This window comes from Odontesthes bonariensis, chromosome 3 (assembly GCF_027942865.1).
Source record: "Odontesthes bonariensis isolate fOdoBon6 chromosome 3, fOdoBon6.hap1, whole genome shotgun sequence".
In the NCBI taxonomy this organism is placed as follows: domain Eukaryota; kingdom Metazoa; phylum Chordata; class Actinopteri; order Atheriniformes; family Atherinopsidae; genus Odontesthes; species Odontesthes bonariensis.
In genome coordinates this window covers 693,313-707,962 of record NC_134508.1, presented here as the reverse complement: position 1 = coordinate 707,962, position 14,650 = coordinate 693,313, and the positions used below count along the sequence as shown (strand labels likewise).

Here is a 14,650-nt window from a genome sequence, read left to right as displayed (position 1 = left end):
ATAAATCCGAAATAAAACTCAATTGCAGTGAGAAAGGTATGCGTGGGGTTACTACACTATTGTATTGAAGCACTCGACACGGCAATTGCAACAGTCTCAGGATTAAACGTCTATTGTTTGGATAGGAACCAAAGTTTACATGTCTGTTTCCGCGAACCCCGCGGATTGTCGGACCCCTACAATCTGTGGATTGTCATTGGTTTTCGCCGAACCGCGGGAGCTCATTACCATAAAGTTAACTTGAGTTTAATCGCTGGAATCCACTCTGGTAGCTCAGTTCTCTTCGCCCCTGGCGAATCCGCTCTGGTCGCCCAGTTAGCTTACCCTCCATAGAGAAATAATGATTTCCGGCGCTCAGGTAGCGTAGGTCGCTCTTGGTGTACACGCAGCATTAGAGAAGAGTTAGAGTTAGAGAAGAGTTAGAGTGAGAGAAGAGTTAGAGAGGAGTTAGAGAGGAGTTAGAGAGGAGTTAGAGAGGAAACAGCAGCAGAAAGCATCACTTCAATGACAGCTTTTTAAAGAATAATCTGATAAAAGAATAAAACAAAGAGGGAAGAGTTAGAGAAGAGTTAGAGAGGAAACAGCAGCAGAAAGCATCACTTCAACACCACTGACAGCTTTTTAAAGAATAATCTGATAAAAGAGGAAAACAAAGAGGGAAGAGTTAGAGAGGAGTTAGAGATAGACATATAGATAGATAAGTACTTTATTCATCCCAACTTGGGAAATTATTGTGTTGCAACAACGTACAGTATAAAAGATATGTAAACAATTAAAGGAAAAACAAGCAAATAGAATAGAATAAAAATAGAGAATAAACAGCAATATACAAATCTACAGTATGAGGAGTAGGGTAAATAATAATAAACATCAGTAAACTAAATAAAAACAGATTTGTACATTTAACAATAAAGGTAAAAATAAATAAATTTAACTGAGCAGACTGAACCAATAAGAAATATAGGGTATATGGAAAATTTACATCATATTGTACTACTATGATGATAAAAGTTAGAGAGGAAACAGCATTCATTGAAGGTAAACACAAGAAACTTGTGCTAAAGAAAAAAAAATAAAAGGACCAGACTCAGTGAGTAATTCCCTACACTCCCTATAATATAGACCAGTGAGCAGTGCTGACCAACATATCATTGGGGTCATCAGGTGGGGACCTCCTTTCATCAGTGTTTCGTCTAGTTGGGCCCACGACACCTCCAGGAGGCTAGACAGTGACAGCAGCAGGAAGCATCGCTTCAATGACAGCTTTTTAAAGAATAATCTGATAAAAGAGGAGAACAGAGAGTTTTTCTTTTCATCTGCAGACGGTTTACTGGAAAACCTTCGACGTATCTGCCTGAAACACAGCCGAGCCTCCCCAGCGAGAACACAAAGACCAAAGATGGCGTCAAACCCGTGAGCCGGAGTCGGTCTGTGATTCCTCCGAGTCATCGGGAGCATCAGAAGGAAAAGTTTCCTTCCACAGCTCCAGCTTTAAAGTCCACCTCTTCAAACGCTGCCGCTTGTCGGGGAATACTCAGGAGGACGGCGAACAGTTCGGCAGAACCCTGGAGCTCACATTTACACAAACTAAGACTTTGAATCCATAATCTGTGAATGCATAAGTGATGAACTGCTGCTTTGTGATTTTAAAACTGCCTGAAAAAGCAAATATGTTGAATCTGGAGGACAAAATGATCCAAGTGGAGACGCTCCCTGATGTGTGGTCATCTGAGTTTAACTTATTTAACTTAACTAACACTGAGTAAAGAAACAGATGAACCTCGTTTCTCTGACACCTTTTCTGCTGAAGTTTGGTCTGAAAGTCCCAAAAGCTGCTGACTGGTTCCTGCAGCTGTCACCAACTCTCACTTTCTCTCTCCAGGTTCTGTAGCTTTCCTTCTGTCTCTGTTCAGGAAAAGCTGCTGACCCTAACCTAACCTAACCCTAACCTAACCTAACACTAACCTAACCTAACCTAACACTAACCTAACCTAACCTAACCCTAACCTAACCTAACACTAACCTAACCTAACCTAACCCTAACCTAACACTAACCTAACCTAACCTAACACTAATCTAACCCTAACCCTAACACGGGGAAATAGCAGCTTTAGCAACATTAGCAGTCTCCGTGGGCCGCTGTGCCCTCAACTGATAGTTTTCACAGCGTCTTAAAACTTTTACATTTCGCCATCTTTTCTCTAATCTCTGTGAGAGTGTGAACCTGATCAGTCAATACTTTAAGAATTACTAATTAAACACAGTTTAAATGGACAAACCTGTTTTCTATTAACTGTAAAAGGAGATACTGATGAAGTATTTCTTCACACAGGAGGTCAGCCAGTGCTGAGGTTTGAATTTATACAATCAATTAAAAACAAGTCAGTTATTCAGACGTCCTGATATATGCTCCCAGGAACAGGAAGAAGGAGTTTTACACCTCAGACGCCCTGATATATGCTCCCAGGAACAGGAAGAAGGAGTTTAACCCCTCAGACGCCCTGATATATGCTCCCAGGAACAGGAAGAAGGAGTTGTACACCTCAGACGCCCTGATATATGCTCCCAGGAACAGGAAGAAGGAGTTTTACACTTCAGACGCCCTGATATATGCTCCCAGGAACAGACGCCCTGATATATGCTCCCAGGAACAGGAAGAAGGAGTTTTACACTTCAGACGCCCTGATATATGCTCCCAGGAACAGACGCCCTGATATATGCTCCCAGGAACAGGAAGAAGGAGTTTTACACCTCAGACGCCCTGATATATGCTCCCAGGAACAGGAAGAAGGAGTTTTACACCTCAGACGCCCTGATATATGCTCCCAGGAACAGGAAGAAGGAGTTTAACACCTCAGACGCCCTGATATATGCTCCCAGGAACAGGAAGAAGGAGTTTTACCCCTCAGACGCCCCGATATATGCTCCCAGGAACAGGAAGAAGGAGTTTTACACCTCAGACGCCCTGATATATGCTCCCAGGAACAGGAAGAAGGAGTTTTACCCCTCAGACGCCCCGATATATGCTCCCAGGAACAGGAAGAAGGAGTTTTACCCCTCAGACGCCCCGATATATGCTCCCAGGAACAGGAAGAAGGAGTTTTACACCTCAGATGCCCTGATATATGCTCCCAGGAACAGGAAGAAGGAGTTTTACATCTCAGACGCCCCGATATATGCTCCCAGGAACAGGAAGAAGGAGTTTTACACCTCAGACGCCCTGATATATGCTCCCAGGAACAGGAAGAAGGAGTTTTACACCTCAGACGCCCTGATATATGCTCCCAGGAACAGGAAGAAGGAGTTTTACACCTCAGACGCCCTGATATATGCTCCCAGGAACAGGAAGAAGGAGTTTTACATCTCAGACGCCCTGATATATGCTCCCAGGAACAGGAAGAAGGAGTTTTACACCTCAGACGCCCTGATATATGCTCCCAGGAACAGGAAGAAGGAGTTTTACCCCTCAGACGCCCCGATATATGCTCCCAGGAACAGGAAGAAGGAGTTTTACACTTCAGACGCCCTGATATATGCTCCCAGGAACAGGAAGAAGGAGTTTTACACCTCAGACGCCCTGATATATGCTCCCAGGAACAGGAAGAAGGAGTTTTACACCTCAGACGCCCTGATATATGCTCCCAGGAACAGGAAGAAGGAGTTTTACACTTCAGACGCCCTGATATATGCTCCCAGGAACAGGAAGAAGGAGTTTTACACCTCAGACGCCCTGATATATGCTCCCAGGAACAGGAAGAAGGAGTTTTACACTTCAGACGCCCTGATATACGCTCCCAGGAACAGGAAGAAGGAGTTTTACACTTCAGACGCCCTGATATATGCTCCCAGGAACAGGAAGAAGGAGTTTTACACCTCAGACGCCCTGATATATGCTCCCAGGAACAGGAAGAAGGAGTTTTACACTTCAGACGCCCTGATATATGCTCCCAGGAACAGGAAGAAGGAGTTTTACACCTCAGACGCCCTGATATACGCTCCCAGGAACAGGAAGAAGGAGTTTTACATCTCAGACGCCCTGATATACGCTCCCAGGAACAGGAAGAAGGAGTTTTACACCTCAGACGCCCTGATATATGCTCCCAGGAACAGGAAGAAGGAGTTTTACACCTCAGACGCCCTGATATATGCTCCCAGGAACAGGAAGAAGGAGTTTTACACCTCAGACGCCCTGATATATGCTCCCAGGAACAGGAAGAAGGAGTTTTACCCCTCAGACGCCCTAATATATGCTCCCAGGAACAGGAAGAAGGAGTTTTACACCTCAGACGCCCCGATATACGCTCCCAGGAACAGGAAGAAGGAGTGTTACACCTCAGACGCCCCGATATATGCTCCCAGGAACAGGAAGAAGGAGTTTTACACCTCAGACGCCCCGATATATGCTCCCAGGAACAGGAAGAAGGAGTTTTACACCTCAGACGCCCCGATATACGCTCCCAGGAACAGGAAGAAGGAGTTAAACACCTCAGACGCCCCGATATATGCTCCCAGGAACAGGAAGAAGGAGTTTTACACCTCAGACGCCCTGATATATGCTCCCAGGAACAGGAAGAAGGAGTTTTACACCTCAGACGCCCCGATATATGCTCCCAGGAACAGGAAGAAGGAGTTTTACACCTCAGACGCCCCGATATATGCTCCCAGGAACAGGAAGAAGGAGTTTTACACCTCAGACGCCCTGATATATGCTCCCAGGAACAGGAAGAAGGAGTTTTACACTTCAGACGCCCTGATATATGCTCCCAGGAACAGGAAGAAGGAGTTTTACGCCTCAGACGCCCTGATATATGCTCCCAGGAACAGGAAGAAGGAGTTTTACGCCTCAGACGCCCCGATATATGCTCCCAGGAACAGGAAGAAGGAGTTTTACACCTCAGACGCCCCGATATATGCTCCCAGGAACAGGAAGAAGGAGTTTTACACCTCAGACGCCCCGATATATGCTCCCAGGAACAGGAAGAAGGAGTTTTACACCTCAGACGCCCCGATATACGCTCCCAGGAACAGGAAGAAGGAGTTTTACACCTCAGACGCCCCGATATACGCTCCCAGGAACAGGAAGAAGGAGTTTTACACCTCAGACGCCCCGATATACGCTCCCAGGAACAGGAAGAAGGAGTTTTACGCCTCAGACGCCCCGATATAAGCTCCCAGGAACAGGAAGAAGGAGTTTTACGCCTCAGACGCCCCGATATATGCTCCCAGGAACAGGAAGAAGGAGTTTTACGCCTCAGACGCCCCGATATATGCTCCCAGGAACAGGAAGAAGGAGTTTTACGCCTCAGACGCCCCGATATATGCTCCCAGGAACAGGAAAAAGGAGTTTTACACCTCAGACGCCCTGATATATGCTCCCAGGAACAGGAAGAAGGAGTTTTACACCTCAGACGCCCTGATATATGCTCCCAGGAACAGGAAGAAGGAGTTTTACACCTCAGACGCCCTGATATATGCTCCCAGGAACAGGAAGAAGGAGTTTTACCCCTCAGACGCCCTAATATATGCTCCCAGGAACAGGAAGAAGGAGTTTTACACCTCAGACGCCCCGATATACGCTCCCAGGAACAGGAAGAAGGAGTGTTACACCTCAGACGCCCCGATATATGCTCCCAGGAACAGGAAGAAGGAGTTTTACACCTCAGACGCCCCGATATATGCTCCCAGGAACAGGAAGAAGGAGTTTTACACCTCAGACGCCCCGATATACGCTCCCAGGAACAGGAAGAAGGAGTTAAACACCTCAGACGCCCCGATATATGCTCCCAGGAACAGGAAGAAGGAGTTTTACACCTCAGACGCCCTGATATATGCTCCCAGGAACAGGAAGAAGGAGTTTTACACCTCAGACGCCCCGATATATGCTCCCAGGAACAGGAAGAAGGAGTTTTACGCCTCAGACGCCCTGATATATGCTCCCAGGAACAGGAAGAAGGAGTTTTACGCCTCAGACGCCCCGATATATGCTCCCAGGAACAGGAAGAAGGAGTTTTACACCTCAGACGCCCCGATATATGCTCCCAGGAACAGGAAGAAGGAGTTTTACACCTCAGACGCCCTGATATATGCTCCCAGGAACAGGAAGAAGGAGTTTTACACCTCAGACGCCCCGATATACGCTCCCAGGAACAGGAAGAAGGAGTTTTACGCCTCAGACGCCCTGATATATGCTCCCAGGAACAGGAAGAAGGAGTTTTACACCTCAGACGCCCCGATATATGCTCCCAGGAACAGGAAGAAGGAGTTTTACACCTCAGACGCCCTGATATATGCTCCCAGGAACAGGAAGAAGGAGTTTTACGCCTCAGACGCCCTGATATATGCTCCCAGGAACAGGAAGAAGGAGTTTTACGCCTCAGACGCCCTGATATATGCTCCCAGGAACAGGAAAAAGGAGTTTTACACCTCAGACGCCCTGATATATGCTCCCAGGAACAGGAAGAAGGAGTTTTACACCTCAGACGCCCTGATATATGCTCCCAGGAACAGGAAGAAGGAGTTTTACACCTCAGACGCCCTGATATATGCTCCCAGGAACAGGAAGAAGGAGTTTTACGCCTCAGACGCCCTGATATATGCTCCCAGGAACAGGAAGAAGGAGTTTTACGCCTCAGACGCCCTGATATATGCTCCCAGGAACAGGAAAAAGGAGTTTTACACCTCAGACGCCCTGATATATGCTCCCAGGAACAGGAAGAAGGAGTTTTACACCTCAGACGCCCTGATATATGCTCCCAGGAACAGGAAGAAGGCGTTTTACACCTCAGACGCCCTGATATATGCTCCCAGGAACAGGAAGAAGGAGTTTTACTCCTCAGACGCCCTGATATATGCTCCCAGGAACAGGAAGAAGGAGTTTTACACTTCAGACGCCCTGATATATGCTCCCAGGAACAGGAAGAAGGAGTTTTACACCTCAGACGCCCTGATATATGCTCCCAGGAACAGGAAGAAGGAGTTAAACTGAATATGTCACCTTTAAAGGATGGGCTGGAGTCTGAAACATTACCACATCCTCAGAGTCCACACGTGGACGAGTCAGAGGAGGTTCTACTTCACACCTATCATCAATCAGCAGGGGTTTTAATATTGTGGCTCAGTGATAAAATAAAAGATCCTGGACACACATGTCCTGGAACAGTTGATACAACAGGAACATCCTGCAGTCTGTAGTGTGCCGACTCTAATTTAAAGCTTCTTAATTCTGTTTTCTGCTCATCTCTCAGAGCTGATTCCTCTCTCTCTGAATCAACATGTTAGTCATTCAGGCGGAAACAATCTGGCACGAGTCATTCGTCAAACTGAGACAGAAGAAGAAGAAAGTTCAAAGTGAAGAGGAAAGCCTTCTCTCAGCGTGGCGCTCGCAGATACGAGGCGGCGGCTGAGGAGGTCTTCACACTGGAGCAGTTTCATTTACAGAAGCTTAACGATGATAAGATTGTTTAATGAATGAGCTGCAGTTTCACAGCTGTAATTTGAAGTGTTTCTGGCTCTGAAAGCAGCTCCTACACTACAGAAACAACGAGCAGCGATGCAGGCTTTCTCACCGTCGTGGTTGGCGTTGCCGAGCGTCCAGGGCTCATCGGAGTCAAAGTGAGTGTCTCCTCCGATGCCTGCGCCGGGGAAGTAGGCGTGGGCCAGGAACCCTCCTTCGCCATCAAATGGAGAGCTGTCGCCATGGAAACCGGAGGCAAAGAAGATCATGATGTCAGCCTCTTTACCCTCGTTCTTGATCTCCGAGTACGGAACCTCCTGAGGGGGACGAGAGAGCAACAAACTCAGAGTCAGGATCAGAATACGAGGACGTTCACGACGCTGTAAAACACACAGAAAACACAGAAACCCGACCCCGAGTCCAGACCCGGAGTCCAGACCCCGAGTCCAGACCCCGAGTCCAGATGTCCAGCTTTTAACAGAGTCTGACCAGCTGAGAAAGATATGCAGCTGAGAAACGTCTTAAAGAGAAATACAGCTGGGTGTCATCTGCATAGTGGGAGGACATGTCCTTAAAGAGGGAGCAGATATAACAGGATCAATGAAGGCCCCAGAACTGAACCCTGTGGGACACCGTAGGAAAGAGGAGCTGCAGCCACAGAAAACAATGGTTCAGATAGCAAAGCAGACCCTGACCCCCCCCCCCCCGGGATCTCAGCCCAGAACAGAACATTCTCCTGGGATCACTTCGCATCATTTAAGCTCCTTAACTTTCCTAAAAAAACATCTGATTTGAATGCATAAATAAAGTGAGGCTGATCATGAAAAGCAAAGCCCACGTTTAGCTTTCTCACCTGGAAAGACAGCGGCGTGACGCTCTGCCACACGTTGAAGGCTTGTCGGATCGCTCTTTGGGTGTCCTTCTCTCCCACTTTAGGGGTGTAGTTTGATATGCTGTGGAGAAGAAGAAAGAAACCGTTACAGCCTCACATTCACGCCCTGATATCTCAGTTTTCCTATGTTCCCCCCCGGCTCGGTCACACCTGAGTACAAACAGTGCACCCACTGGCTCATCAGTTCCAGTATTCTCAGTATCTAAGCTCCCTGGTTTCTCACAGTATTTAAGGCAGATCCTCGCTGTTACTTCCTCATGCTCTGCTTCATGGTTTATCGTCAGTTTGTCATCGTTTTAGGTTTGTTTTTTCCACAGTTTAGTTTTCTGGTTTTTGTTATAGCTCGTGATGAATCAGGTTAAGTTTTCCTACAACCTCCTGCCTTATCTGGGTCCTTGGCTGTGTTCGAAACCACCTACTTCTCCCACTACTCCCCCTACTCATACTAACTTTAACTTTAACGCGGCGGGGATGGTGGTCAACGACTGGAGCGCCTTCTGCGGCCTGGACACCACCAGCACCGAGCTGTCCGTCATCGAGAGCGTCTTCAGGCTCAGCGACACGGCGCAGCCGTCCGCCATCGCCACCAAAATGAGGGACTCCATGATCGACAGGTGAGACCCTCAGAGTCAGAGCGTCGGACCCTCAGAGTTAGTATGCGAGTTTGAGTAAGCAGAAGTTCCCGGATGCATACTAGATTCTAAATGTTGGGTATGGATCATGAGGTTACTACTCATACTCAAACTACCCAAGATGCAACGTAACGTGACGTCGCCGATCGCCATTTCCTGTCAAAACGGCAGTTTCAAGCTAGCTACAACGAGGGTAGGTTCACTTCCTGTTTTCAAAACAAAAGCACCAATTGTATGGTAATGGCTTTCCCTATGATAAAAGGCAACGGGTATTTTATTTTGTGAAAATAACAGGAAGTGCGTTAGCTCACTGCGGCTAGCTTTAGTAGCGCCGAATTCGTGGGAACAAAATTGTAAACAGCCGGTATTTTGTCAGGTTTTCAACACGTTGGGGATCTAAACGACTACTTTCTCTCCTGAAAATGTTTCAAATGTTGCTAAAGTTTACAGAGTTTAGAGCTTAAGAGAAATCAGCTTCAGGCCGGCTGATTTCGGCTCGGGCAGGAGCGAAATGCATTGTGGGTAAACACTCTGCATACTGTCTGATCGATGAGTATGCAGTGTGCAGTGTGTAGTGTGCAGTGTGTAGTATGCAGTATGCAGTATGCAGTATGCAGTGTGTAGTATGCAGTATGCAGTATGCAGTATGCAGTGTGTAGTATGCAGTATGCAGTATGCAGTATGCAGTATGCAGTATGCAGTGTGTAGTATGCAGTATGCAGTATGCAGTATGCAGTGTGTAGTATGCAGTATGCAGTATGCAGTATGTAGTATGCAGTATGCAGTATGTAGTATGCAGTATGCAGTATGCAGTATGTAGTATGCAGTATGCAGTATGCAGTATGCAGTATGCAGTGTATAGTATGCAGTGTGCAGTATGCAGTATGCAGTATATAGTATGCAGTGTGTAGTATGCAGTATGCAGTGTGTAGTATGCAGTATGCAGTATGCAGTATGCAGTATGTAGTATGCAGTGTGTAGTATGCAGTATGCAGTATGTAGTATGCAGTATGTAGTATGCAGTATGTAGTATGCAGTATGCAGTATGCAGTATGCAGTATGTAGTATGCAGTATGTAGTATGCAGTATGTAGTATGCAGTATGCAGTATGCAGTATGTAGTATGCAGTATGTAGTATGCAGTCTGTAGTATGCAGTATGCAGTATGCAGTATGCAGTATGCAGTATGTAGTATGCAGTGTGTAGTATGCAGTATGCAGTATGTAGTATGTAGTATGCAGTATGTAGTATGCAGTATGTAGTATGCAGTATGCAGTATGCAGTATGTAGTATGCAGTATGCAGTATGCAGTATGTAGTACGCAGTATGCAGTATGCAGTATGCAGTATGCAGTATGTAGTATGCAGTATGTAGTATGTAGTATGTAGTATGCAGTATGCAGTATGTAGTATGCAGTATGCAGTATGTAGTATGCAGTATGTAGTATGCAGTATGCAGTATGTAGTATGCAGTATGTAGTATGCAGTATGTAGTATGTAGTATGCAGTATGTAGTATGCAGTATGCAGTATGCAGTATGTAGTATGCAGTATGCAGTATGTAGTATGCAGTATGTAGTATGCAGTATGCAGTATGTAGTATGCAGTATGTAGTATGCAGTATGTAGTATGTAGTATGCAGTATGTAGTATGCAGTATGCAGTATGTAGTATGCAGTATGCAGTATGTAGTATGCAGTATGCAGTATGTAGTATGCAGTATGTAGTATGTAGTATGCAGTATGCAGTATGTAGTACGCAGTATGCAGTATGCAGTATGCAGTATGCAGTATGTAGTATGCAGTATGCAGTATGCAGTATGCAGTATGTAGTATGCAGTATGTAGTATGCAGTATGCAGTATGTAGTATGCAGTATGTAGTATGCAGTATGCAGTATGTAGTATGCAGTATGTAGTATGCAATATGCAGTATGCAGTATGTAGTATGCAGTATGTAGTATGCAGTATGTAGTATGCAGTATGTAGTATGCAGTGTGTAGTATGCAGTATGTAGTATGCAGTGTGTAGTATGCAGTATGTAGTATGCAGTATGTAGTATGCAGTATGTAGTATGCAGTATGTAGTATGCAGTATGCAGTATGTAGTATGCAGTATGCAGTATGCAGTATGTAGTATGCAGTATGTAGTATGCACTATGTAGTATGCAGTGTGTAGTATGCAGTATGCAGTATGTAGTATGCAGTATGTAGTATGCAGTGTGTAGTATGTAGTATGCAGTATGTAGTATGCAGTATGCAGTATGTAGTATGCAGTATGCAGTATGCAGTATGTAGTATGCAGTATGTAGTATGCACTATGTAGTATGCAGTGTGTAGTATGCAGTATGTAGTATGCAGTGTGTAGTATGTAGTATGCACTATGTAGTATGCAGTATGCAGTATGTAGTATGCAGTATGTAGTATGCAGTATGTAGTATGCAGTGTGTAGTATGCAGTATGTAGTATGCAGTGTGTAGTATGCAGTATGCACTATGTAGTATGCAGTATGCAGTATGTAGTATGCAGTATGTAGTATGCAGTATGTAGTATGCAGTGTGTAGTATGTAGTATGCACTATGTAGTATGCAGTATGCAGTATGTAGTATGCAGTATGTAGTATGCAGTATGTAGTATGCAGTGTGTAGTATGCAGTATGTAGTATGCAGTGTGTAGTATGCAGTATGTAGTATGCAGTATGTAGTATGCAGTATGTAGTATGCAGTATGTAGTATGCACTATGTAGTATGCAGTGTGTAGTATGCAGTATGTAGTATGCAGTGTGTAGTATGTAGTATGCACTATGTAGTATGCAGTATGCAGTATGCAGTATGTAGTATGCACTATGTAGTATGCAGTGTGTAGTATGCAGTATGTAGTATGCAGTGTGTAGTATGTAGTATGCACTATGTAGTATGCAGTATGCAGTATGTAGTATGCAGTATGTAGTATGCAGTATGTAGTATGCAGTGTGTAGTATGCAGTATGTAGTATGCAGTGTGTAGTATGCAGTATGCACTATGTAGTATGCAGTATGCAGTATGTAGTATGCAGTATGCAGTATGCAGTATGTAGTATGCAGTATGTAGTATGCACTATGTAGTATGCAGTGTGTAGTATGCAGTATGCAGTATGTAGTATGCAGTATGTAGTATGCAGTGTGTAGTATGTAGTATGCAGTATGTAGTATGCAGTATGCAGTATGTAGTATGCAGTATGCAGTATGCAGTATGTAGTATGCAGTATGTAGTATGCACTATGTAGTATGCAGTGTGTAGTATGCAGTATGTAGTATGCAGTGTGTAGTATGTAGTATGCACTATGTAGTATGCAGTATGCAGTATGTAGTATGCAGTATGTAGTATGCAGTATGTAGTATGCAGTGTGTAGTATGCAGTATGTAGTATGCAGTGTGTAGTATGCAGTATGCACTATGTAGTATGCAGTATGCAGTATGTAGTATGCAGTATGTAGTATGCAGTATGTAGTATGCAGTGTGTAGTATGTAGTATGCACTATGTAGTATGCAGTATGCAGTATGTAGTATGCAGTATGTAGTATGCAGTATGTAGTATGCAGTGTGTAGTATGCAGTATGTAGTATGCAGTGTGTAGTATGCAGTATGTAGTATGCAGTATGTAGTATGCAGTATGTAGTATGCAGTATGTAGTATGCAGTATGCAGTATGTAGTATGCAGTATGCAGTATGCAGTATGTAGTATGCAGTATGTAGTATGCACTATGTAGTATGCAGTATGTAGTATACAGTATGCAGTATGCAGTATGTAGTATGCAGTATGCAGTATGTAGTATGCAGTATGTAGTATGCAGTAGGCGGTTTCGAACACAGCCCTTCTCTCTCTGCCACCCACCATAACACTGTGCCATTAAATTAATGCTCCACATCACTTACATGTTCGACAGTGTTAAAATTGCCACAAATGCCTGAGAGGTGGAAGGTGTGAACACTCTACGAACACTTTTCTACTTTCTTCTCAGTGCGAATGACCCAGGAGACCCACAGCATCTGTGCAGGGAAGTCAGCAGATCTGAGCCCATCCACGGCTGTTTGAATGTGTCCATCTGAGATGAATCATCATTTTAAAAGGTAACTAAAATGTAAACGATTTAAATCTTTCAATGCAGAATCTGCAGGTGTGTTTGATGCCAGAAAACTGAGAAAACAAGAAAACTGTTGGTCCAGCTGACAGTTGGTTTGTGGTAAAAAAAAAAAAAAGTGTAATCCTGAAAACTGGTGATTGTCTTTTTGTATTGTGTAACAAAAAATACATGATAAAAATGTATTGAGTTGAGTTGAATAGATAAATAACAGGTGGTTTCATCATACAAAATAGATTTTGGATTTAAAATTCAATGAAGTTGCTTTACTTTGGGGCTTTGGTAGGGCGGGGCATTTCTGACCCGTAGGACAAAGGGAGTAAACACAATGTTAAGACAAACAAAGGGTTAAAATTCAGTTTCCTGGGATCCTTTTGGTCAGCAGCAGCATGAGACGGTTTCATCCTGAACTCCACCGTCACCGTGCACTCTGTGGGAACCTTTGAAGTCTTTCAAAAAGCCTTTGGTGTCACTCTCTGAAGGGGAACAGATGGGAGTAACCGAGGGTGGGGGGGGGGGTCCAGGACAGGGGAGCGAGGCGGCGGGATAAGGCGGCGAGGCGAGTTCATTTCACACAATCAGTTTGTCAGCAGGGGGCCCAGCTTTGTTCTCACACAAGCAGAAAAATACATCCTGGAAATAAACATCCTCCAGCATCCGTGCAGCAGAGCTCAGCCGGCTCAGAGATAAAGCAGGTCTGCTGTACGGCACCAGGAGCCGGGTTAGAGAATGTGAAACCTGGTTAGGGTTAGGTTACCCTAACCCTAAATGATCAGAAGGATGATGCAGATGGAGACCAAATGAGATGCTAAGTGGAAAAGGAGCTTATTCCAGCCTCTCTTACTTTGGGTTAACGCTGCTGCTGGGATGCTCTGCAGAAATAAACCAGGTCAAAACCAGGTCTGCTGGAAAGTATAGCCCCTCCTTTAAAAAAAAACAAAAAACAAAAGGAGCAAAACACTTCAGATCAAAGAAGAAATGTTAAACTCCTCAGAGTGGGGACGTCCCAACAGTTTGCTCTGATAGCAGGCTGGAGGTGCTGCAGCAATCTGAATTACAGGAAATGTGTGAAGGTGCCATATTCTGCCTTTCTATGCCACTTTCTGAGGGTTTATTGAGATGTGAGACCAAAAATACCTCAAAACCTGGAAAACTGCCTCCAGTCACACCAACAACCCTCCAGCTCTGTTTACAGATACAGATAGTTCCTCTGTTGATCCCAGAGGGAAACAGGTTAGCATGTAGCTGTAAGCTAGCAGCAGATGCTACACTGGCTGTGCTGTACATGATGTAATACATGATGCCTCCTCCGAAACATTAGGAAATCCAAATGATCCACATATAATGCAGCGCTCATGTGGGACCGGATTCGATCAGGAGGAGGTTCGGCGCCTCAGAAGAAGAACACTTCGGTTTAAAACGATCGCAGCTTGAAGGATGAAGCAGAGCTGAAGTCAACCTGCTGGAATGTGTCGGCTGATAGAAACAGAAGGAGGACGGGGGCTGAGGATCCAAGGAGGGGGAACCAGATCTCACACTGTGGGCTTCATGTGATGCTGCTG

General features: G+C 45.0%; 1 protein-coding gene across 1 annotated transcript in view; it reads right to left on the bottom strand.

Annotated features, from left to right (window-relative positions):
- The window catches only part of mmp24 (matrix metallopeptidase 24), an 82,608-nt gene that overhangs the window by 29,011 nt on the left and 38,947 nt on the right, over window positions 1-14,650 (bottom strand). Inside the window, exons 4-5 of the mRNA XM_075460017.1 lie at window positions 8,307-8,406; window positions 7,566-7,770 (exon numbers count right to left, since the gene is read on the bottom strand). Of these exons, the coding sequence (XP_075316132.1) occupies window positions 7,566-7,770; window positions 8,307-8,406 (305 nt within the window). The remainder of the gene's footprint in view (window positions 1-7,565; window positions 7,771-8,306; window positions 8,407-14,650) is intronic.